We start from the raw sequence: 26,790 nt of genomic DNA on the forward strand, positions 1-26,790 counted from the left end.
CGTGTCTGTTGGTTGGAACATTTATGCCATTTGCATTTAAGGTAATTATCGATATGTATGTTCCTATTACCATTTTCTTTATTGTTTTGGGTTTGTTTTTGTAGGTCTTTTTTTTTTTCTCTTGTGTTTCCTACCTAGAGAAGTTCCTTTAGCATTTGTTGTAAGGCTGATTTGGTGGTGCTGAATTCTCTTAGCTTTTGCTTGCTTGTAAAGCTTTTGATTTCTCTGTCAGATCTGAATGAGATCCTCGCTGGGTGGAGTAATCTTGGTTATAGGTTTTTCCCTTTCATTCCTTTAATTATATCCTGCCACTCCCTTCTGGCCTGCAGAGTTTCTGCTGAAAGATCAGCTGATAACTTTATGGGGATTCCCTTGTATGTTATTTTTTCCTTTTTCCTTGCTGCTTTCAATGTTTTTCTTTGAATTTAATTTTTGTTAGTTTAATTAATATGTGCTTTGGTGTGTTTCTCCTTGCATTTATCCTGTATGGGACTCTCTGTGCTTCCTGAGCTTGGATGGCTATTTCCTTTCCCATGTTATGGGGTTTTTGACTGTATCTCATCAGATATTTTCTCAGACCCTTTCTCTTTGTCTTCTTCTTCTGGGACACATAGTTCAAATGTTGGTTCATTTAATGTTGTCTCAGACGTCTCTGAGACTGTCCTCATTTCTTTTCATTCTTTTTTTTTTTTTTTTTGCTGTATGCGGGCCTCTCACTGTTGTGGCCTCTCCCGTTGTGGAACACAGGCTCTGGACGCGCAGGCTCAGTGGCCATGGCTCACGGGCCCAGCCGCTCCGTGACATTTGGGATCCTCCCGGACTGGGGCACGAACCCATGTCCCCTACATCGGCAGGCGGACTCTCAACCACTGTGCCACCAGGGAAGCCCTCTTTTCATTCTTTTTTAGTTATTCTGCTCCTTGGCAGTCATTTCCACCATTCTGTCTTCCAGCTCACTTATTAATTCTTCTGTCTCAGTTATTTTGCTATTGATTCCTTCTAGTGTATTTTTCATTTCATTCATTGTGTTGTCCATCACTGTTTGTTTTTTAGTTCTTCTAGGTCCTTGTTAATCATTTCTCATATTTTCTCGATCCATGCCACAGGCCATTAAATTCTGCCTTGAGGAAACAGTGAAAAGAGCCTGTACATTATTCTCCTCAGAACTTTAGTCAAGTCCTGCTCAGCTGCAAGCTGAGGGCAACCCCCCTGCTGTTCATTCCTAGAGTTACGTGAGTCACACAAGTTCAAGGGTCCACAATGCATCACACACCATCAGGCATGAAACCGTGTGGAATCTTGCTTTGGAATCTTGGATCGACTGTATTGTGGCTCTCAAGAGTTAAGGTACAGTCTTATCCTGAGAGAGAAGCCATGCCTAATTTTGGAAAGTCTGATATCAATTCCATTTGATGGAATGGAAACATCTATCAAATTATATTGTGAAATTTTCAAAATCAATGAAACAGGTTACTCATTTAAAAATTTTTAATATGGTTTGGTCACAGCCCATAACCACAGCTACATCCATGGCATTTTACCTATATGCTTTTATTTCAAGTAATAGTTAACTCACGGGCCACCCCACGCCACCAGGGAAGCCCCATTATATTTTATTAAAAAAATTTTTTTAATAATTTTATTTTATTTGGCCATGCCACGGGGCATGAGGGATCTTAGTTCCCCAACCAGGGATCGAACCCGTGTCCCCTGCATTGGGAGCATGGAGTTTTAACCACTGGACCACCAGGGAAGTCCCTCATTATATTTTAAAATAACATTATTATTTTCAGGGTTATAAGCCATACTGTGCCTCAAATTATGTGAGTTCCTGTTGAGATTAATGTGACCAAGTCATTTTATTTATTTTGCTTTTCAACTAGCAAATGTTTTTTGCTTAAATGCTTAGTTTATAAAGGTGATTTGAAAACAGTACTATCTCTGTTTCCCAAGAAAGCATTTAGGAAGGTCTAAACAGTACAATATAGAGGATGATCATCTTCTACTATAGCTCACTCTACATACTCTTGTTTTGAGTGTGTTAATGAAAGAACTAATGATACCAAGATTATTGAATGAATGAATAATTGCAGATACTTGGTATTGTGGACAGACCCTGTGAACATGATGGGGTATCCCTGTTGGAGAATCATCATGAGAATATCTGTATTCATTTTCTATTGCTGCATAAAAAATTACCACAAACTTGGTGGCTTATAGCAACTTATTTATTATCTCAGAATTCTGCATGTCCAGGCACAGAAGTCCATGTTTGCTACTGAGGTTCTCACAAGGCCGAAATTTAGGTGTCAGCGGGGGCTATGGTATCATCTGAAGTTTGGAGCACTCTTTTAAGCTAATTTAGGTTGTTGGAAGAATTCAGTTTCTTGAGGCTGTACAACGAAGGTTCCAATTTTGTCTTGCTGGCTGATAGCTGGAAGGTAGCTTTCATCTCCTAAAGGCCACCCATAGATCTTAGCCAATGTGGCCTTCCTACAACATGGTAGCTTACCTCAAGGCCTACAGGAGAATCTCTCGGACTTCTTGTAAGCTCTTCTAAGCTCACCTTATTAGGTCCAGCCCCCAAAGCAGCATCTCCTTATTGACAGTCAAAGTCAGCTGATGAGGGACTATAACTGCATCTGCAAAATGCTTTCAAATTTCCCATATAACATAATCTAACAATGGCCATATCATCATGGGAGTATCATCAGGGCGTAACTGGCTTATGGTGAATGATTGCTTAAAATAGCACACTGTGAACATGACCCTATAAACAAATGACTGGTAATAGGATTTTATAATCATTTATGTAAACATTAAATTTTATATCACTTTACAAGTTACAAAGTGCCTGTACATATTCTGCATCATTTGATTTTCATGACTACCTGTCAGAGAGGCACAGTAGATAATTAGTCCAACGTTACAGGTGAAAAAACCAAGGTTCAAAGCAGCTAAGAGGTTGCCCAAAGCTTTACAGAAAATTAGTAGTGGAGTCAGGCTTCAGCCCAGGGTCTTTTCACCCTATAGTTCAGTCCTCTTTTTTGTTAATTCTGAGTTTCCATACTGTGTTTGGTAAGGTTCCAAGGAGATCTCAGGGATTACGGTAAGACCTCAGAGTGAAAGTAGGGCTAAGTGTTGCTACAGTGGCTCTACTTTTGTTTGTTCTATATATTGGGGGTTCTACACAAGCTTTAATAACCACTGCACTTCATCATGCTGCAGAAGAATGCTTACAAAAAAATCTTAGTTTAAAAAATGATTTAGATAGCTGTATATAAAAACCCAAGAGTCTATTCCAGTAAAGTTTTAAGAAGCTGTGATTTCTTGCAGCAGTTGTTGAACCTTTTATAAAGAAAGAAAGATAGAAAAAACAAAAGAACCACATTAAATAGTTGGTTTGAAATGTACACTTAGGAAAAAATGACAAACCCCACCTCCTTCACTTTTTAAATATATGTAAAAAAAATTACCTTCTTAATGTCTGGTCTTTTATTTTTCTTTTCATGCAGACATTGACTGGCAACAGAGTACATAGTTTCAATGGAAGTGGGATCAATGTCATTCATCTTCGTATCAATATAATCTTCAATTGTCTTTTCTTCATCTTCAATTTCTTCTTTAATATCCAGCTTTAAGACAAATGTTAAAACTTTGAGTGTCAAATAAAAGGGAAACAAATCAGATAAATTTATAAATGTATTTATAAATAAATATAAATTATATTTATATTATAATTAACCTATATTATCAATTATATTATAAAAGAATACATTTAAATTATTTAATCTACATCATAATAACATTTACTCTTAGTTTACTATCTACCGTTGTAACCTTATTAAGAATTGAAGACATCTAGGAGAAACTCTATTTATTTACTTACTTACTTATGCATATATATATATCTCCCTCCTAGAAAGTTTCAGCCATTTGCCTTTTTATTTTTTTTTTTTTTTTGTGGTACGCGGGGCTCTCACTGTTGTGGCCTCTCACGTTGCGGAGCACAGGCTCTGGACGCGCAGGCTCAGCGGCCATGGCTCATGGGCCCAGCTGCTCCGCGGCATGTGGGATCTTCCTGGTCCCCTGCATCGTCAGGCTGACTCTCAACCACTGCGCCACCAGGGAAACCCGCCTATTGGTTTTTGTATTTATGTGACTGAGCTAATTGCTCTCATGTACTCAGCAGTATTTACTGGCGGCCAGCACAAGGAGGTCTGCTTCTTTGCTGTGCTTCTGATGATGCAATTCCAGCTTCTGAATGCAGAGCCCCTCCCTGCACAGGCACACTTCTCTATGTGTACTCACACTGTTGAATCAAAGAGAAAGAGCAAGGAAGAGAAAGGGGCAGGGCCACGATGAAAAGATAATCGGGAGAGAGGTGGAGGACTAGGATGGTGTAGTGGGTTGAGCGGTAGCCCCCAAAAGATATGTCCAAGTCCTAAGCCCCAGAACCTGTGAATGTGACTGTATTTGGAGAAAAGGTCTTTGCAGATGTAATTAAGCTAAGCATTTTGAGATGAGATCATCCTGGATTACCCAGGTGGGCCCTAAATCCAATGACAAGCATCTGTTTAAGAGACAGAAAGAAGAAAAAAAAAAGACACAAAGAGAAGACAATGTGATCACAGAGGCAGAAATTGGAGGGATGTGCATACAAGTCAAGGAATGTCAACAGCCCCTGGAAGCTGGAAGAGGCAAGGGAAGACTCTCCCCTAGAGTCTCCAGAGGGAATGTAGCCCTGACAAAATTTTTATTTCAGACTTCTGGCTTCCAGAACTATGAGAGAATAAATTTGTCATTTAAAACCCTACTTTGCAGTAATTTTTTCCTCCTATATTTTTCACCTACACACTTTCTCTGTATAATCCAATCAACACACAAAGCTTTGGCATGCCTGTACACGAACAGCTCAAAAATTGTAATTCCAGCCCAGGCTTCTTTCCTGACCTCCAAGAACCAATGGGACAGAGGATTTTATTTCTTTGATAAGACAAAATTTCACTATGTGCTACTGTAAAATATTATGAAATATTACAAAAATATTAATTTTTCACAACTATGTTTTATAAATATATTTTAATGTGAAATACTATATAGCATGTAATATTCATTACTACATATCCAGGAACCCATGGAAAGCTTTGTAATATATAGTTTTATAAGGGACACTTGTAGCAATATTGTAATATAGAGATATTATACTTATGGTATAAAAATATACCATAAGTATGGCACCAAGCCTTTGAGCAAATATATTATACCTTTTGACTTTCTAATCCTCATTCTAGGGGAATAATCTGGTATACACATGTTGTCTGAATTTGTCACACTGGCTTGTTCCATTAGAACACATAAATTAGAATAAAGTCAGTGTAGTTATTTAACTCATTTTAAGAAAAACTTATATATAGTAGTAGGTATTTCTGTAAGTCTTTAATTTTATTAGAAGACTCTCCAAGTTCTTAAAATTTAATATATAGGAAAAAAAAGGCATGGCATAATTTTCCTATAGTTTTAGCATTCAGTTAGTCTATTTATGTAATTGTCAATGAATGCCTAATATAACACACAGGTAAAATTTTCTATGATAACTTTATTAAAAAATACTCCATAATAGAAATGGATCAAGAATTTTATTAGCAATTCTATTCTGATATAAATTTCAAAGGAAGCAAATGTTGCTTTTCCTCTCTGCTATTAGTAATCACCATGAAAGTAACAAAATAAACATATACGGGAGGAGACCTCATAAATCATATAGCCCTATTGTGATTTTAGACACAAAGAAACTAGAACATAGAATATATGTGTCTTTTCCAAGCATCACAAATATTTCAAGGCAGAGCTGAGATTAGAAATATTTGATGCTCTTTCCATATGCCACTACGTAATTGCCAACAGAAAGACTGCCAATAGAAAATGACATTTCTAGATACCAAATTTACCCACAGAAATTTAGATTCTAAATGCATATAGAAAAGGACTGGAAAAAATGAAATCTTTCAATTACCAATAACTGAGGTTCACGGTGTTCATCCACAGCTGGAAGTCCAGTTATTATTTCTAGTAAAACCTAAGAAGAAAGTAAAATCCATTAATATGACTCAAGACAACATATAGAAACTAGAAGGAACATAACTCTTGATTATGAAATCTGATGAACAATTTCCACACACTGCATGATGCCCTTTAGGCATGAAAGCGGAAAGAACACGAGCTGTGGTCATTTCTGACCACTCTTTCTTCCTGGACACCTCAGATCCCACCCATACCCACAAGCAGTTCTTTTCTACTGGCAACTTACTAAACAATCAGCACCCCCTCAACATGTGTTCTGGACACTGCTTTTCCTGTCTTGCAGAGGATTTTTCACAAGAATAATTTTCTCTGGTTCTTAGGAGAATATTATTTTCTAAACCTCAGGCATATCCTAGAACCCTGTGCCTTAACTTCACAGTACTATGAAGATAAATATCCATAACTGAAACACATATGAATAAATAAGATAAAGAAGCACCCAATTTCTCCAACCACTCCCATCCACTCCTCATACCATCATAAAAGTTATTAGGAACAGACTGGTAGATCAGAAAATGCCAAAGCATATTTCCTTCAAAAAATATTTCATTTTTAAAACATGACATTAAAGTGCATACTGTATGACACAATTTGTTTTATGCATTAATTCAAGTTTCATATTAATTCATGTGGCAAAAAATTATTTCATGCAGTAATTTCAGAAATCAATTTAAAAGTTTTACAAATTCAGAGTAGTTTTTATAACTTTCTCATTTAACTAGAGGTTAAAGTGAACAATTTTAATCTTTATGTAAGAAAGCTAAGCAACACAGGTGTATTCAAAATATTCAATTTCAATTTCACAAGTACAGCCAGAATGATTATTGTTACTAATTATATATATATTATTTTATATGTGTGTGTATATGTGTGTGTGTGTACATATATATATATATATATATATATATATGAAACTTACCACACCAAAGCTGTAGATGTCAGATTTGGCTGTTATTTCTCCTCGCAAAGCTTCTGGTGCCATATAAGCTGTTGTTCCCACAATTCTGCTTGTCAGGACTGTTTGGGCAAACTTCTCAGAAGCCCGTGCAAGCCCAAAGTCAGATATTTTGGCTGTAAAGTCTTCGTCTAGTAAGATATTTGCACTGAAAAAAAGTTTTTCTTTTCAAGCAAATCAAATAGTTCCTTAGGTAGGTGTATGAATGTTTGTATTTATACAGTATCCCACTTTATAATATACCTCATAAAAGCCTGAAATTTGTGTAAACAAATGAGAATTTCAGATTAAAGCTAAAGAGAAATAAAATTGTCTTCTTTTCCTTATTGTTTCTTGAGGGAAAATCTAAGGAGAATAAAAGTGAAATAAAGCTGTTGATATTAGTGAGAGATATTTTTATTATTTCACAAATAATTTATTACAAGGTGACTTCCCTCAAAGTGTGCTAAAGCACCCTTCTTAATTCCTTTCCTAAACTATCCCAACTCATTTAAAAACAAATTTTCAACTAAAGTTTCTTAATTATTTATTTCATTTCTTGGGGGGTATTATCTGAAATCTTTTGAAGAGGAAAGAATATGGCTAAAAGACCTTCATTCATTCATTTTATGCATGTGCTCCTACACTCATACTTTCATTCAACAAAACTTTATTGAGGACCCCCAATGTTTTATAGTATTTAAGCTCAGGGCTGGGCATGGGGGCTATCTTCGAATCTTATCTGTAACAAAGGTATAGGAATAATTTTTTAAAATCCAGTAAGTATTCATAATGGTGATATTAGGCACAAAATGCTGAGAGAACAACCATGTGTCTGGAAGAACTGCAGAAAATTCCAAGTAGAAGGTGAAAAGAGTGCATAGTCTTGAAGGACTGTTATGAGTTGAGGTTAAAAGAAGGAAAGAAAGGCATCTCAGACAAATGGAGCAACATGAACACAGTGATGAAAACAAAAAACATATGATCAATTTGAAGAAACTGGTGTCAGTGGAACATGAGGAGAGCTTGAACTTTATCCTGTGAGCAGCAGGATACCAGCTGATGGGTTCATAGTAGGGAATTGATGTTATCAGACTTGATTTTTAGGACCACAACCTGTCAGTATAGCACTGCATAGATGAGAACTGGTACAGACTGGTTAAAGGATGACCAGGAAAGTTTGTAATAAAGCAAACAAGAGATAGAGTGTAAATAAAGGCTGGGGAGAAAAAGGAGGTGCAAATTTTGAGGCACACTCAATAGACCTTTGTAATTTGTATGATATGCGGAATGAGAAAGTCTTTAGCTTGGGAGACAGGATGAATACTGACTTCATTTGATTAGGAAAGAAATACAGAAGGAAGAACTTGTGTTGGAAGAGGAATGAGTGATTTCTGACATGTTGACTTACGGGCTGCTGTGGGACATCTCGGTGGGGTGATTTGGTCTGTAAACACTAAAAATATAGGACTGGAGGCTAATGATACCAGTTTGAGAGCTGCCCACATAGAGGTAGAAGTTAAAGTCAATATATCACTCAGCAAGAATATGTAGGATGAACCAAAGAGACGAGGTAAGAACACACCAACTGGAATACACCAATGTGTAAGGGATGGGAGATGGTGTCTCTTCTCTTATCTGAGGCTAGTCCCTCTACTTGGACTCCTTTCTACATTCTCAGGAACCTTATGCTATAAATTATCTCATTTCTCTCTTCTGTTCTATCACCTCCTTCTTCCCATAGACAGAAAAACATGCTTTAGTCTCTGCCATCTTAAAAAAAAAGCTTCCTGAATGACACACTAATTTCCAGTTATCCCTCTTCATGGGCTAAACGTCTTATCAGACTGTCTATACTCACCTCTCAGTTCTCTCGCTCCCATTCTCTGCTCAACTACAACCTGAATTCTGACCCAATTACTACATGGAAGTAGGTCTCCATTAAGTCACTAATGACCTTCATGGCACTAATCAAATGCCTCATTTAAAAAATTTTTTTAAAAATGCCATATTTTTCATCCTTATCCTGACCTCTAAAAAAGCAATTGACACTTTTGACTAGTCCTTCTAGGGAAACTCTCTTTCCTTGTTCTCAGGGATACCACACTCTCCTGGTTTTCAGCTTACTTGCAATACTTTCTTAGATTCCTTTCTAGACTCATTCTCTTCTACTTGGCCATTAAGTCTTGAATTTCCTCAGTACTAAATCTTGGGAACTTTTCCTAATCTAGTTCTCTCTTAAAGTGAAGACAACCATATGATAGCTCTTCAATTAACACCCATATGCAAGTAATACACAAATTGATGTCTTCAGCTCAGACTTCTTTCAGCTCCAACATGTACATCACACTGATTAACATCTCTACTCACTTCTATATCTTAAAGGAAACTCTAACACAACATGCACAAAAGACAACTCACATTTTCCACCCCCAACCTGGTCCTCTTTCAGTGCTTTCTCTATAAGTAAATCATGTCACAATCATTCCAGAATTCAGTTCTGGAAGCCATAAATCCTGGTGTCACTCCTGATATGTCACTCTCCCTGATGCCCCTGCAGCCAAGAATCAGCAAGACTTGCCATCTTAAGCTCTCAAATCTGTTCACATCTCTACATATAAACTGCTACCACCAAGCCTTCTATGATAGGCTCCAAGCTACCCCTTCATACAAACTGTTCTCTACACTCAAGTCAAAGTGATCTTCTCAAAACTTAAATGTGGTGCCACATTCTTACTTACAATTTTTCAATGGCATCTGATTACACCTGTGATAAAATTAATGTCCTTATTTTGGTCTATTAGGTCCTACAGGGCTTAGCTCTCTGCCTACTTCCATAATTTTATCTTACATCAATCACCCCTTGAATTTCCGCACTTCAGTCATTTATTTCACTTCCTGTAATTCTTCATGCTCCCACGTTCCCTTTCAACACTGGTCTCACATATGTGGTTCCTTCTTCCTAGAATGCTCTTTCCCCATTTTCTATGGCTGCCCTCAAATTGTGCCTACTTATTTCCTGTTCATTCTTTGGATCTCAGCTTAAATATCATTTCCTCAGGGAACTCTTCTTTATACTAATACTATAGACTATACACTAAAGTTCTGTTATTATTTTGTGATTATTTGATTGCTGTCAGATGCTACAAATGCTACTTTTGCTAACTATACCATCTACAGTACCTATCATGTCATAAGTGTTCAACTAATATTTGTTAACTAACTAAATACATAACAAGAAAGATAACTGAAATGCACCCGTGGAGGATAAAAGTGATTCAGAAAAGAGCAGTGATCCAGAAAATAAGAAGGAAAATAATCTTGACATAGCAAAAATGATCAAGAAGAACAGAAAAACATACTATTCTTTTTAAAAAGGTAAATTAGGATGAATGCTGGAAATAGGTCACTGGGTTTGAAATAAGGCAGATTACAGACATCGTTAGTGAGGAGAGCTTTCATGGAGTGCTCCAGGTTAAGACGTGCATGTGAATAGTGAATAGAAAGAGTGAGAGAAAATTATTCTTTAAGACAGTTTTCCTAAAGCTTTGTAAAGGTAGCATTTACCTTTTAATATCTCTATGAATATGATGGTTTTCATGTAAATAACTGAGGCCATTAGCTGCACCCTGAGCAATCTTGCATCTTATGCACCAAGAGAGTGGTGGAGTATCATCCTTATGAAGTAAGAAACAAACCAATTAAAAAAAAAGAGGAGGATAAAAAAAATCTATGAAAATATACAATAAGATTTTTTCTAAGCAGCTACTGACAATTATATTACATTGCTAAGAATTTACAAATATCACTTTTTAAGTTGTTAAAAAATAATCTCTAAATAAGATCAAATGGGGATTAGTATTTCTTATTTAACAATAAAAATATATAAGAGCATCTTCAAAGTCTAGCCTTGACTGATATTTTTACATTTTAGATTATCACCTGCTAGGCAATTCCAGTTGTTTACATACCAACTGTATGTAAAGTTTTCACAGACCAGGAAAAATATTAAGACTAATACAGTTTAAATGATCCTGTCATGAAGTAAATATCAGTATTCCAACACAGAAACATAAAGCCTAACAATGTGATGAACAAACATCTTACCAAGCAAGACAGTCTGTCTAGCAATGAACCATTGGGCATGTAAACATACACTAAGCAGAGGTCATCTCCATCACTTGAGAAACCAAGTAGTTCTACTAAGTTTTCATGTTGACACCTGTGACAAATAATTTTCCACTCAAAATTATTATGATACATACATATATTTAGCTGTAGGTTATAAGTTATTCAATTTAGAGCTTTAAAAAAAAAGCAAGAAATAATTATATGCTATATATCACTGTAATATGATACATGTTTCTAACATCTTTATATATGTTTATTATAACTGCTTATAATTTTCTGCAAACTGTTCTCCTTTCAGTCAATATTAATCAACATTAGAAGCAAAACTGCTTTTGATTTTATAGCAAAAGCTCAATAATTCAGATCATTGGTACTTGTAATAGTTTGGTTAAGAACTAGGCTGATGTTTACCTTTGTTTTGTATAATTTTCAATGATAGCACAAACAAGATTTCAAGAAGTGTGTTGAAACTTGTATGACAATCCTTTCAAGAGTTCTTTAACACATCCAAAGCACTGATTTATAGACATCAGATTTTTAATTACATCTAATTCATATATTTTTGATCTTTAATCATGTCTGATTATTTACAACCTAATTTGAGTTTCTTTATATACTTGAGAGTAATAAAACTAAATAGAGCTGAAGTATAACAAAACTGCAGGCATCTGTGGCACAGTAGAAAGAAACCTGGGTTCAAAGTCCTAAGTTTAAAGTCCAGTTCTGCCACCTCCTGGAAATGTGACCTCTCACAAGTTAACAGCCTCACGGAGCCTCAGCAACTTTACCTGGTAAATGTGGATAATAATACTTATTATGTAACATGAATGCTGTGAGAATTAAATGAGCAAATATATATGAGAGCCCAGAAATATTTTATGAAGTGCAAATTAAGACAGTAAGTGCTCCATTTTCCACCAAATTGGCACATTTTAAAAATGAGTAGGGCTTTCCTGGTGGCGCAGTGGTTGAGAGTCCGCCTGCCAATGCAGGGGACACAGGTTCGTGCCCCGGTCCGGGAGGATCCCACATGCCGTGGAACGGCTGGGCCCGTGAGCCATGGCTGCTGAGCCTGCGCGTCCAGAGCCTGTGCTCCGCAACAGGAGAGGCCACAACAGTGAGAGGCCCGTGTACCGCAAAAAAAAAAAAAAAAAAGAGTAGATAACATTTGCTGAATTTATACTAACAAGGCACTGTGGTAAGTGATTTACCTGCTTTGTTTTATTTAATCCTTACAATAACTTAATGAAGTATTTCATTATTAAAATAATTATCCCATTTTACAGATGAGAAAACTAATGAATAGACAGTTAAGAAACTTGGTTAAGTTAAGAATGAATAGACTTCGTCTTGCGAGACCACTGGAATCACAACTAACTGCTGAACAATCAATGACAGGAAGACACTGGAATGCACCAAAAAAGATACCCCATGTCCAAAGACAAAGGAGAAGCTGCAATGAGATGGTAGAAGGGGCGCAATCACAATAATATCAAATCCCATAACTGCTGGGTGGGTGACTCACAAACTGGAGAACACTTATAGCACAGATTCACCCACTGGAGTGAAGGTTCTGAGCCCCATGTCAGGTTTCCCAACCTGGGGGTCCGGCAACAGGAGGAGGAATTCCTAGAGAATCAGACTTTGAAGGCTAGCGGGATTTGACTCAGGACTTCAACAGGACTGGAGGAAACAGAGACTCCACTCTTGGAGGGCACACAAAAAGTAGTGTGTGCATCAGAACCCAGGGGGAAGGAGCAGTGACCCCATAGGAGGCTGAACAAGACCTACCTGCTAGTGTTGGAGGGTCTCCTGCAGAGGCAGGGGGTGACTGTGGCTCACCATGAGGACAAGGACACTGGCAGCAGGAGTTCTGGGAAGTACTCCTTGACGTGAGCCCTCCCAGAGTCTGCCATTAGCCCCACCAAAGAGCTGGGTAGGCTCTAGTGCTGGGTCGCTGCAGGCCAAACAACCAACAGGGAGGGAATCCAGCCCCACACATCAGCAGACAAGCAGATTAAAGTTTTACTGAGCTCTGCCCACCACCAGTCCCTCCCATCAGGAAGCTTGCACAAGCCTCTTAGATAGCTTCATCCACCAGAGGGCAGACAGCAGAAGCAAGAAGAACTACAATTCCGCAGCCTGTGGAAGGAAAACCACATTCACAGAAAGACAGACAAAATCAAAAGGCAGAGGACTTTGTACCAGATGAAGGAACAAGATAAAACCCCAGAAAAACCACTAAATGAAGTGGAGATAGGCAACCTTCCAGAAAAAAATTCAGAATAATGATAGTGAAGATGATGCAGGACCTTGGAAAAAGAATGGAGGCAAAGATCGAGAAGATGCAAGAAATGTTTAACAAACACCTAGAAAAATTAAAGAACAAACACCTAGACGAATTAAAGAACAAACAAACAGAGATGAACAATACAATAACTGAAATGAAAACTACACTTGAAGAAATCAATAGCAGAATAACTGAGGCAGAAGAATGGATAAGTGACCTGGAAGACAGAATGGTGGAATTCACTGCCGCAGAACAGAATAAAGAAAAAAGAATGAAAAGAAATGAAGACAGCCTAAGAGACCTTTGGGACAATATTAAATGCAACAACATTCGCATTATAGGGGTCCCAGAAGGAGAAGAGAGAGAGAAAGGACCCGAGAAAATATTTGAAGAGATTATAGTTGAAAACTTCCCTAACACGGGAAAGGAAATTGCCACCCAAGTCCAGGGAGCACAGACAGTCCCAGGCAGGATAAACCCAAGGAGAAACACACTGAGACATATAGTAATCAAACTGAAAAAAAGTAAAGAAAAAGAAAAATTATTCAAAGCAACAAGGGAAAAATGACAAATAACATACAAGGGAACTCCCATAAGGTTAACAGCTGACTTCTTAGCAGAAACTCTACAAGCCAGAAGGGAGTAGCACAATATATTTAAAGTGATGAAAGGGAAGAATCTACAACCAAGATTACTCCACCCAGCAAGGACCTCATTCAGATTCAATGGAGAAATCAAAAGCTTTACAGACAAGCAAAAGCTAACAGAATTCAGCACCACCAAACCAGCTCTACAAAAAATGCTAAAGGAACTTCTCTAAGTGGGAAACACAAGAGAAGAAAAGGACCTACAAAAACAAACCATAACAATTATGAAAACGGTAATAGGAACGTACGTGTCGATAATTACCTTAAATGTGAATGGATTAAATGCTCCAACCAAAAGACACAGGCTCGAAGAATGTATACAAAAGCAAAACCCATATATATGCTGTCTACAAGAGACGCTCTTCAGACCTAGGGACACATACAGACTGAAAGTGATGGAGGAAGATACTCCATGCAAATGGAAATCAAAAGAAAGCTGGTGTAGCAATACTCATATCAGATAAAATAGACTTTAAAATAAAGAATGTTACAAGAAACAAGGAAGGACACTACATAATGATCAAGGGATCAATCCAAGAAGAAGATATAACAATTATAAGTATATATGCATCCAACCTAGGAGCACCTCAATACAGCTATAACAGCTATAAAAGAGGAAACTGACAGTAACACAATAATAATGGGGGACTTTAACATCTCACATACACCAATGGACAGATCATCCGGACAGAAAATTTATAAGGAAACACAAGCTTTAAATGACAAAATAGACCAGATAACATCTCACATACACCAATGGACAGATCATCCAGACAGAAAATTAATAAGGAAACACAAGCTTTAAATGACACAACAGAACAGATAGATTTACTTGAAATTTATAGGACATTCCATCGAAAAAGAGCAGAATATACTTTCTTCTCAAGTGCACATGGAATATTCTCCAAAATAGATCACAGCTTGGGTCACAAATCAAGCCTCAGTAAATTTAAGAAAATTGAAATGATATCAAGCATCTTTTCTGACCACAATGCTATTAGATTAGAAATCAATTACAGGAAAAAAATGTAAAAAACAAACACATGGAAGCTAAACAACACGTTACTAAATAACCAAGAGATCACTGAAGAAATCAACATGGAAATCAAAAAATACCTAGGAAAACACGATGATCCAAAACCTATGGGATGCAGCAAAAGCAGTTCTAAGAAAGAAGTTTATAGCAATACAAGCCTACCTCAAGAAGCAAGAAAAATCTCAAATAAACAGTCTAACCTTACACGTAAAGGAATTAGAGAAAGAAGAACAAGCAAAGCCCAAAGTTAGTAAAAGGAAAGAAATCATAAAGATCAGAGCAGAAATAAATGAAATAGAAACAAAGAAAACCACAGCAAAGATCAATGAAACTAAAAACTGATTCTTTGAGAAGATAAACAAAATTGATAAACCTTTAGCCAGACTGATCAAGAAAAAGAGGGAGAGGACTCAAATCAATAAAATTAAAAATGTAAAAGAAGAAGTTGCAAAGAACACCGCTTAAATACAAAGCATAAGAGACTACTACAAGCAACTCTATGCCAATAAAATGGACAACCTGGAAGAAATGGACAAATTCTTAGAAACGTATAACCTTCCAAGACTGAACCAGGAGGAAACAGAAAATATGAACAGACCAATCACAAGTAATGAAATTAAAACTGTAATTAAAAATCTTCCAACAAACAAAAGTCCAGGACCAGATGGCTTCACAGGTGAATGATATCAAACATTTAAAGAAGAGCTAACATCCATCCTTCTCAAATTCTTCCAAAAAATTTCAGAGGAAGGAACACTGCCAAACTCATTCTATGAGGCCACCATCACCCTGATACCAAAACCAGACAAAGATACTACAAAAAAAGAAAATTACAGACCAATATCACTGATGAATATAGATGCAAAAATCCTCAACAAAATACTAGCAAACAGAATCCAACAACACATTAAAAGGATCATACACCATGATCAAGTGGGATTTATCCCAGGGATGAAAGGATTCTTCAATATATTCAAATCAATGAATGTGATACACCATATTAACTAATTGAAGAAGAAAAACCATATGATCTCTCAATAGATGCAGAAAAAGCTTTTGACAAAATTCAACACCCATTTATGATAAAAACTCTCCAGAAAGTGTGCATAGAGGGAACCTACCGCAACATAATAAAGGCTGTATATGACAAACCCACAGCAAACATCATTCTTAATGGTGAAAAACTGAAAGCATTTCCTCTAAGATCAGGAACAAGACAAGGATGTCTACTCTCACCACTACTATTCAACATAGTTTTGGAAGTCCTAGCCATGGCAATCAGAGAAGAAAAAGAAGTAAATGGAATACAAATTGGAAAAGAAGAAGTAAAACTGTCACTGTTTGACATGATACTATACATAGAGAATCCTAAAGATGCCAGCAGAAAACTACTAGAGCTAATCAATGAATTTGGTAAAGTTGCAGGATACACAATTAATGCACAGTAATCTCTTGCTTTCCTATACACTAACAACAAAGATCAGAAAGAGAAATTAAGGAAACATTCCCAGTTACCACTGCAACAGAATAAAATACCTAGGAATAAACCTACCTAGGGAGACAAAAGACCTGTATGCAGAAAATTATAAGACTCTGATGAAAGAAATCAAGGATGACACAAACAGATGGAGAGATATACCATGTTCTTGGACTGGAAGAATCAATATTGTGAAGATGAGTATACTACTCAAAGCAATTTACAGATTCAATACAATCCCTATCAAATTACCAATGGCATTTTTTACATAACTAGAACAAAATATCTTAAAATTTGTATGGAGACACAAAGGACCCTGAATAGCCAAAGCAGTCTTGAGGGAAAAAAAGGGAATCAGACCCTCTGACTTCAGACTATACTACAAAGCTACAGTAATCAATACAATATGGTACTGGCACCAAAACAGAAATATAGATCAATCATACAGGATAGAAAGCCCAGGGATAAACCCACGTACCTATGGTCACATACTCTATGACAAAGGAGGCAACAATATACAATGGAGAAAAGACAGTCTCTTCAATAAGTGGTGCTGGGAAAACTGGGCAGCTACGCGTAAAAGAATGAAATTAGAACACTCCCTAACACCATACACAAAAATAAACTCAAAATGGATTCGAGACCTAAATGTAAGACTGGACATTATAAAACTCTTGGAGGAAAACATAGGAAGAACACTCTGACATAAATCACAGCAAGATCTTTTTTGACCCACCTCCTAGAGTAATGGAAATTAAAACAAAAATAAACAAATGGGACCTAATGAAACTTAAAAGCTTTTGCAAAGCAAAGGAAACTACAAACAAGACGAAAAGACAACCCCCAGAATGGGAGCAAATATTTGCAAATGAATCAACCGACAAAGGATTAATCTCCAAAATATATAAACAGCTCATGCAGCTCAATATTAAAAAAACAAACAACCTAAGCCAAAAATGGGCAGAAGACATTCTCCCGTTTCTCTTTGGAGAAACAGACAGTTCTCCAAAGAAGACATACAGATGGCCAAGAAGCACATGAAAAGCTGCTCAACGTCACTAATTATTAGAGAAATGCAAATCAAAACTACACTGAGGTATCACCTCACACCAGTTAGAATGGGCAACATCAGAAAATCTACAAACAACAAATGCTGGAGAGGGTGTGGAGAAAAGGGAACCCTCTTGCACTGTTGGTGGGAATGTAAATTGATCTAGCCACTATGGAGAACAGTATGGAGGTTCCTTAAAAAACTAAAAATAGAATTATCATATGACACAGCAATCCCACTACTGGGCATATACCTAGAGAAAACCATAATTCAAAAAGAAACATGCACCCCAATGTTCATTGCAGCACTATTTACAATAGCCAGGTCATGGAAGCAACCTAAATGCCCATTGACAGATGAATGGATAAAGAAGATGTGGTACATATATACAATGGAATATTACTCAGCCATAAAAAGGAAGAGATGTGGATGTAGAGATGTGAGATGGATCTAGAGACTGTCATACAGATTGAAGTAAGTCAGAAATTGAAGAACAAATATCGTATATTAATGCATATATGTGGATCCTAGAAAAATGGTACAGATGAACTGGTTTGCAGGACAGAAATAGAGATACAGATGTAGAGAACAAACGTATGGACACCAAGGAGGGGAAAGTGGAGGAGGGTGGGTAGTGGTGGTGGGATGAATTGGGAGATTCGGATTGACATATATACACTAATATGCATAAAATAGATAACTAATAAGAACCTGCTGTATAAAAAAATAAATAAAATTAAATTTAAAAAAAAAGAATGAATAGAGAGGTAGGAAACTTGGCCAAGGTTATTCTGCTAGCAAGGTCCAGAGATTGGTACTTATCAAAAAATAGCAGTAATATTTAATGGTGGTGAGGTACCAGTGAAGTCTGAAATTGTAATAAATTGGTGGTAGAAGTATAAATTATAACTTATCTACAAAGCCATTTGGACAAATACTTAGAAAGTCTTTAAAAAGTTCATGCATTTGGAACCAGTAATTCTTCTTCTAGGACTGTCTCCAGATGAAATAAGCAGATTTGTATTTAAAGGTTTATGTACAAAGAGATTTAAAGGAGCTTTAATAGGTTATATTGAAAATTAGAAACAAACCTAGAAGGGTAATGTTAAATAAAATATAATCCTTATATATGCTAGAATGTTATACAATAATTTTAAATGTTTTAAAATTATTTGTAACGACATGGGAAAAACGCTACACACTCATCATGAAGCAAGTACATCAAAATACTAGCAGTGGTTATCTCTGAGTGATATATTTAAGAGATGACTTTTATTATTTAAAAATATTTTCCTGATTATCTATTTTGAACAAGTTACTTTCAGGAGGGGTTAGGGGTATGAAGAACAAATCCTGAACAGAAGGCTTTTTAGTTTTTTCAGTGTGCATTATTTTTACTGTGAATGAATTAATTCCAGTCTATTCTTTCTTTCTTGAAGTTAAGCAACTAGAATTGGTGATTTATAGCAATGGGTCTAATGAGAATAAATTGGTAAATTCCATTAAGGATTTAGATCAAAAGCTCAAGTTCTGGAGTCAGACAGATCCGGATTTGAAATCCACATATTTATTGTTTATGTGGCCTCGGGCAAAGTTTTTAATGTTTCTAAATCTCAGTGGGAAAATAGTGTGTGGGTGTGGGGGGTGTTATAACAATTGTTGGTTAATACATTGCAGTTTCTGGTCTATTGTACACACTCAAGTATCAATCACTATAATTATTGAATAAATTTCCTAATTTATTTCTCCTTCTCTTCCTGATAATGTCCAACAATTTTCAAACATACTGAGTCAATGCCTTCTAAACATTCTTACATGTAACACTTCCCTGGCTTATGGTGTTAACTTATATCAAAGGAACTATTTGTCATATATATATATATTTACACATATATGTATTTACACATATATGCACATACATATTATATCTACAATTTATCTCTTGTGAACTTTGGGAGCAGAAAACACAATAATGGAAGTTAGTTGAAATTCCATGTAATTTTCCCATGATTTAGAATAACGACTGCTGTTTAATCTACACACATACGAAAGAGTATATGCAGTCACAGAATTGTAGAGTCAAAGTTCTTTCAAGTTCTCTAAACTATTTTAATTTACATATTTGAAAATATCACTAGTTCATGGCACACTCTAGGTAAGAAACAGGTCTCTTACTCCTTGTCCTGCTTTTTTCCACAGTACCACACTGCCAGATTAACTTACTTTGCCATTACTTTTATTTCTTGATCAAACTGTTGTTTCAGTTCTTCAGTACTAATGTCAACCATCTGAAAAAATAAAATAATATACAGTATAATACAATACAATAACCCCAAGTCTCCTAAAGCTAAAAGGGGCACACGAGATCGTCTGGCTGATTCTGCTTTCTTTAAAATAGTAAGGCATCATTCTCCCCATTTTATAGAACAACTGAGAACTAGAAATATTATCAATTTGCTCAAGGTCTCATGGCTGGTGAGTGGAAGGAAGAAAACCTTATAAACCATGTAACTACATAAACCTCACTGAGTCATTGTGGGAACAAAATGAAATAATATGAGACTTCACTGCATAAACATTCTGGAAAAAAAATTAAATGTAATAGAAAACATAAGCAAATTTGAAGGCAAAAAGAAAAACAAGACCTGCAAAAGTACTTGCAACATATATGACAAAGGGTGACTATTGTAAAAATATGTATTGTATTGGTATTTTTAGAATATAATAATAGATTTAAAATATAACAAATCAATAAGTAAATGGTAAACACTCTAATAGAAATGGGAACAAAGGACATAGGTAAGAATTAGGAAAAGGTTTTCTTATTGTATATTTTCTTTTTTTTTTTTTTGCGGTACGCGGGCCTCTCACTGTTGTGGCCTCTCCCGCTGCGGAGCACAGGCTCCAGACATGCAGGCTCAGTGGCCGTGGCTCATGGGCCCAGCCGCTCTGCAGCATGTGGGATCTTCCCGGACCGGGGCACGAACCCGTGTCCCCTGTAAAGGCAGGCGGACTCTCAACCACTGCGCCACCAGGGAAGCCCATTGTATATTTTCTAAACTTTATTTTTAAATGAGAAAAGTAATACAAGGAAGCTATTTTTATAAAATTTTTTTAGAATCTTACCATTTTAATATTGATCATGCATGAAGCACTGTGTAGAGTTCAGCTTCTCTATTTTGTGAATCTCCCCAAATTATATGTATAATTGTATGTATGTGTATATAACTACATTTTTTATAGGGACAGAGTCCGTAGCTTTCAACAAATTTTTAAATGTTATGAACTGCCAGCTTAGAATGATGTTTATTTAAAGAAAATACACACTGAAATCATATATTTCCTAAAGACTAATTTAAAATTTATTATATAACACACTAAGAAGCAACTCTTCTCTAATTCTTTGTCTTCCTGAAAGTATAACTTACTGCTGCAAGCTTCTTCACTGCTACAGTCCTGTTGTTCACATAGCCTTTATACACAACTCCAAATCCTCCCTCTCCCATCTTGTTACCACCGACAGAAAGGGGTCGTTCATCAAAGTTATTTGTGACATCCTTCAATTCATAATATGAAAAACTGTGAAAACCTATAATGTCAATAGAATAAGAAAAAAAGGGCTTCAGTAAAAAAGAAACTGGTTTTAATAACTTCAGTATTTTCTCAATTTGGATATTTCATACATATGCAAATATTTACAATTTTGTATTAGGTACAGTGGAAGAGAGTAAAACCGTTTTTAAAATACAAATTTTAAGGTTTACCTTGAGAATTCTGTTTGGTGGTCCTCCACTTAAAACTCTAGTCACTTATTTTCTTTATAAAATGACCCTTTTAAGTTATGTAAATATTTACTTTTTTTTTCATAGCTTCTGTGGTTGTTCATATATCCTATTGCCTCTACTCACTTATAACACTGACTAATACAATGAAGATGGCGCTTAATAAATCAGGGGAAAAAAAGAACCACAAAAGAGCTATTACCAGAATGCACAAACAAAAGGAGAGATTGATTTTAAAGCAGTGATGGTCTTAATAACAAACCCACTAGTGTAAAGCACTGCAAATGTTACTTACGTGTATCAGTAACTTCTAAACTTCTATTTTCTGGACACGAGGAGTCAGGTGGCGTATAGTTTTGTTCAGTATTCTCATCAGATATCACAGGTGTCCTGTCTTTGCCATAGAGGGGCATATGTTTCTGCTGAACTGTTACAGTAACTTTAGAAGGCAGTGTATTAATAGTTTTGGGAACAGCATCTAACAAATGAAATAAGATACAAGTTGTCATTCCATTAGAAAAAGTGTTTGTGAAAAAGGTAAATTAGGAACTTGGTTCACTTAACATCATTCCAGTTTCTACACATTAGCCCCACATTTTCACAGCACTACACAAGAAGCTACCTAGTAAGAATTTGTCAATTTTGATAAGGATGGGTAAGGCAGTGTTTCCAAAAAGTGGTTCATAAGCCACCTGCAACAGAAGGACTGAAGTAGTTGTTTAAAAACTTAGATCTTGAACCTAATTCAAGAATTCTGATAATGAGGTCTAGAGTACAGGGTGGGAAGCTACATGTTTAACAAGAACTCCAGGGGATTCTTATGCCCTCTGAAGGGTGAGTACCACTGGTGTACATGGCATCAAAGGGAGAAAAAGTAGCTTATGAGGAAGGCAACTAGACACCAGCCCACTGGAACACAATGTAAGGAATTCACGATCACAGAGTCCCATCAGAGTGGAAGTTGAGGGTGAAAAAAAGCAAGAGTTTTTTCTCATCATTCTAAACTTCTTACTGGCACAAAACCACCTGACTTTAATGGTGGGATGAGACTCAATCCTGAAGCCTCCATTTCCTTAGCAGCAAGTCTGCAGTGTCTGGCGTGCTTGCTAAAGAGTTGGGGAGAGTTGAAAGAATGAAAAGGAGTCTTAAATGTAAGGCTCATCTACTATAAGAAAAAAGTAAGAGTCAGAAGAAATGTTCCTATTTCTGCTACTTGTCTTTCCACCCTAATTATTGATACCCTAGACATACTCAGTTTACCTGGTAGCAAAAGACTTGCAGGGGCAAAAAACTCATTTTGGACCAAAAGATCCACGAGATCACCAACTGTGCAATTTGTGGTGCCCCAGTCAAACAGTAATTCACAAGTGGGACTTTTTCCAGTTTGAAGTAATGCTTCAAATCTCCTTAAAGTAAGTGAAAGAGAAACAAGATTAGTATGTAAACAGAGTTAACATGTAAATAGGAATTATTCCCCCCCCCCCCGGCAGCACCCCCCCGCCCCGTCTAGTCCCAAGCACTTCCTACAATACAGCAAGAGAATCAGCAAGGATTACAGAGAACAGGAAAGATAGGCAGAAGGAAAAAAGATGCTGAAGATGATGATAAGTTGACAGACACTGTGTACTTACAGTGGGCTACAGGGTGCACACACATGAACCCATTTAACTCTCGAAAACACTATGAATATCATACTAATTTACCAAACAGCAAGCGTGAGAGGTAAAGTAAGCAGCCTACAGCCACACTGTCCATAAACTGTATACAAATTGAGATTCAAATTCAGATCTCACTTGACAGAAGGGTATACTCTCAACCTACTAAGCTATATTACTTCCCTACATGACATACTCACTCTGTTAGCCATATGATTTTTAATAAACCAGCCTGCTTAAAGAAATAGAATATACACAAACTTGGAGAATTATCCCAAGTTAAGAAATAGTTTTATTTCTATAGTTAAGAAATATAGTTCTTAACTATATTTCAGTTAAATTGAGGGAAAAACACAGAGCAGTTTTTCATTCAAAATTTCTTTAATAACTAGTTTTGAAAGTAACATTTAAAAACTTGAACAACTTGGCTTTTCCTGAAATTTTTTTTATTTCAAAAAATTTCAAATCTACAGAAAAGTTGAAAGAATAATACCATGAACAGCCATCTGCTCTTCATCTAGATTCACCAAATGACCAATGGATAACATTTTGCCATGTTTGTGCTCTCACCCTCTCCATCTCTGTGTCTGTGTGCTCACTTTACAGAGTGTAGGTCAGATGCCTTGTAGAATTCACACAGTCTAGATTTGTCTGACTACTCTCTCACGATTAAATTCAGGTGAAAACATGTTGGTAAGAACAGTACAGAGATGACAATGTGTCCTTTGCACTGCATCACATCTGGAGGCACATAATTGCAGTTTGTACCATTATTGACGACACCAGTTTGATTACCTGGTTAAGGAGGGGTACTTCAGATTTTTTCTCTATAAAACTACCTTTCCCCTTTGCAATTCATAAATAACCTGTGGATAGTACTTTGAAATCGTGTGCGTATCTTGTTCACTAACACCCTTTCACCTTGTGATTTTAGCACTCGCTGACGAGCCCTCCGTAATCAATTACTCACTGGTAGTTGTAAATTGGTAACTTTTTAGTTCTATCATTCTTTCAATAATTATGTGCTGCCATTATTCTGTAAAGAAGAGTCTTTTCTCCTCACTACCACTCCCTCGACTATGCTCTCAAAGTGTTAGATATTTAATATCAACAAACTGTCTATAAAAATGGTTTTCAAGGTTTAAACTTAAGTTTCTTCCAAGTAATTTAAGATGCTCATCCTTCATATGAGAAAATGTTTCCTGAAAGGACTAGTATGGGAGCTAAGGCTTCAGGTTTTTTTCAGGTTAATGCTGAAAATCACAAATAAATTTCTTTTCCCCTTGTTTCCAAAGACAGATTTTGACATAGGTTTGGGCTGAAATAACTGGCAAAAATAACATGTGTACTTATATCTTACCCTTAATCAAGCAGAGACAAATAGAAAGATGGAAATTATCTGAAGGTAGTGTTGAAAAATCCTGGCTAAGAACTAAGAAGTCTATTCATAGATGTGTACATGTACAAGCAACTTTAAAATGTCACATTTGAAGAATTCCTAAAATATACTGTTAAAGTGAATTAGAGACTCACACACTTTTAGGCTCCAGAATTTTACTACAGATTCTTAAAATATTCTTATGTTACTTCAATCTGGAAATCACAGGTATGAGGCAGAGTGAACTAGGCTCAGCTTGCCAAACAGAAATGTAGAGTAAAAGTTGGAATCTTGATTTTAACCTCAAAAATTTATTTGCAATATCACAATATTGACCTAGCTGATATGCTGGAGAATGAAGCAAAAATTGCAAAAAAAAAAGGGGGTGTGTGTGATTTATTACCATTATCTCCCCTAGAGAGAGGTTTATTTTCTGAACTGCAGCAGTAGACAGTATTTGTACCTATTAATCATTCTAGATTGTGATGTAAGAATTTAAAAAGAATTTTACGTTACCTTATGTGAAACTGATTGTATCTATCATCACCAGATGGTTTTTTAATAGCAACTGCTAACTTCTTCCATCCTTCTTGAGGATCAATAAAATCTGACAGCTTTCTAATTAGTCCAAGATTGAGGCAGCGCACATATGTTGATGCTGTTATGGGTTTGTTCATCTTTTATTCCTAAAATACGGAAAATTCTCATTAAAATTTTACAGTAGCTTTAGCGATGACATCTGTAAGCTTATACATCACACTTTGCTCTAACTTATGAAATGTTGGGAACTCATTACACCATAATAAAGGAACACTCCGAAGCCAGGTAGTTGCTATTTTCATCTTTCTCCATCTCTAAATATCAATTAAAAAACTACAGGATTATTTTTGTTCTGGCACTAACATTTTCCAAGTGAAATTTACACAAGGGAGCAAAAAGTTTACTTTTTCAGAAAAATTTATGTAAACATATTCAGGAATCAAATCTATTAAGAAAAAAGTTTTCAATTTAAAATATTTTTCTCAGTCCGTATTTATTTACTATTAAACATTTATACAATACTCTTTGGTGGAAGTAAAAACAAATGTCTTGAAATAATTTGTACAGCATTAAAAGATATGGTCTATCCACTGACTTTTTACATAACATGTTCTTCCTTGGTGCAGCCACGATTTCTGAATCCATCAGATCTGCCTGATGACAATTCATTCCCTACTAAGGCAAACCCTGTGGTTTACCACCTAACTACTCTCTAGACAGAACTTTTATTTCCTCAGTCCCCCTTTTCTTCTGCTACTCCACCCTGGAGAGCTGTAGCCGGGGATAAATCTCACAGTTTTACTTGTACACCAGCACTGCTGAATACAGCTGTGGAGAACCAGGTAACTGAGCAGACTGGTATAAGTACAAATTTAGGGGACCCTTTTCCATCGGGCCTTCAACACTGCTGTTAGTCCTTTCACTTGTCTTTGCTCATCCTCCCTGGTGACTATTTCACACCTTTAGCTCTGTCCACGTGGTTTTATTTGATCTCCATCTCCCTCATTCTCAGCAGGTGGTCACCTTTCCTTCTAATTAATCAAAACAAATAGATTTAGATATTCTTCTGTCAATTACTCTCCTGCTCCCCTACATATCTTTATTTTTAAAGTGTAATATAATTAATTTTTGGAATAAAGAATATATTCATGTGGTATGAAATTCAGACGTTACAGAAGAGTAAGAAGCAAAAAGTCTCCCTGTGTCTTGTGCCTCTTGTATTAGCATTCTCTTCTCTTTGGCCTTCTTTGACCACAGCTAGGTAGGTCCATCTACTCTCAACTTAATTATCTTTCATCACTGCACAATGTATTTGTAATCATATATTTATTTGTTTAGTTGTTTACTAATGGTCTACCCCATTAGACTACAAGCTCCATGAATTCAGGGTCTATGCTCATTTTATTCACTAATATGTAACTAATTACTAGCGCTTTGTAGATACTGGTGTTGTTAAGGGTTAGGAATGAATGAATTTCTTGCCCAGGACCATGCTAGGTGGTTTATATATTTCACTTAATCCTCACAGTGACTAAGGCCGTTTTATCATCTCTATTTCACAAAGGTCGTAAGTGAAAGAGCTAGGTCTTGAACCATATCTGACTCCAAAATTCATGCCATATGTCCCTGTTTCTCTAACTCAATGCATTGTTCATGTCATTCTCTTTTCTAGAAAGACCAGTCCTTTCATTCATTCATAAACTCAATAAACATATATGTCAGGCTTTGTGCTAAGTGATGGGAGCTACAAAGAAGAGAAAAATCTTTGTTTTCAAGCTTCTCAGT

At 36.2% G+C, this 26,790-nt stretch overlaps 2 protein-coding genes across 5 annotated transcripts in view; one reads left to right on the top strand and one right to left on the bottom strand.

The window, feature by feature from the left end:
* Positions 1-12,142, top strand: part of TWF1 (twinfilin actin binding protein 1) — a 32,273-nt gene extending 20,131 nt beyond the window's left edge. Inside the window, exon 10 of the transcript XR_003430075.1 lies at positions 12,093-12,142. The gene's annotated coding sequence lies outside the window, so the exon portion shown is untranslated. The remainder of the gene's footprint in view (positions 1-12,092) is intronic.
* Positions 2,211-26,790, bottom strand: part of IRAK4 (interleukin 1 receptor associated kinase 4) — a 30,099-nt gene continuing 5,519 nt past the window's right edge. The window contains exons 2-12 of one of the 4 annotated variants that reach the window (XM_027093503.1): positions 24,982-25,151; positions 22,693-22,835; positions 21,728-21,910; positions 21,079-21,239; positions 19,874-19,938; positions 11,126-11,240; positions 10,586-10,695; positions 7,004-7,187; positions 6,017-6,079; positions 3,477-3,635; positions 2,211-3,348 (exon numbers count right to left, since the gene is read on the bottom strand). In XM_027093503.1, coding sequence (XP_026949304.1) covers positions 3,313-3,348; positions 3,477-3,635; positions 6,017-6,079; positions 7,004-7,187; positions 10,586-10,695; positions 11,126-11,240; positions 19,874-19,938; positions 21,079-21,239; positions 21,728-21,910; positions 22,693-22,835; positions 24,982-25,142 — 1,380 coding nt within the window. In that variant the 5' untranslated portion in view covers positions 25,143-25,151 and the 3' untranslated portion in view covers positions 2,211-3,312. Of the gene's footprint in view, positions 3,349-3,476; positions 3,636-6,016; positions 6,080-7,003; positions 7,188-10,585; positions 10,696-11,125; positions 11,241-19,873; positions 19,939-21,078; positions 21,240-21,727; positions 21,911-22,692; positions 22,839-24,981; positions 25,152-26,790 lie in introns of those variants that run through there. The other 3 variants (XM_027093502.1, XM_027093505.1, XM_027093504.1) reach the window with 3 other exon arrangements.

This window comes from Aethalodelphis obliquidens, unplaced genomic scaffold, assembly GCF_003676395.1.
Source record: "Aethalodelphis obliquidens isolate GAN/ISIS:26980383/991018 unplaced genomic scaffold, ASM367639v1 scaffold84, whole genome shotgun sequence".
NCBI classification, from domain to species: domain Eukaryota; kingdom Metazoa; phylum Chordata; class Mammalia; order Artiodactyla; family Delphinidae; genus Aethalodelphis; species Aethalodelphis obliquidens.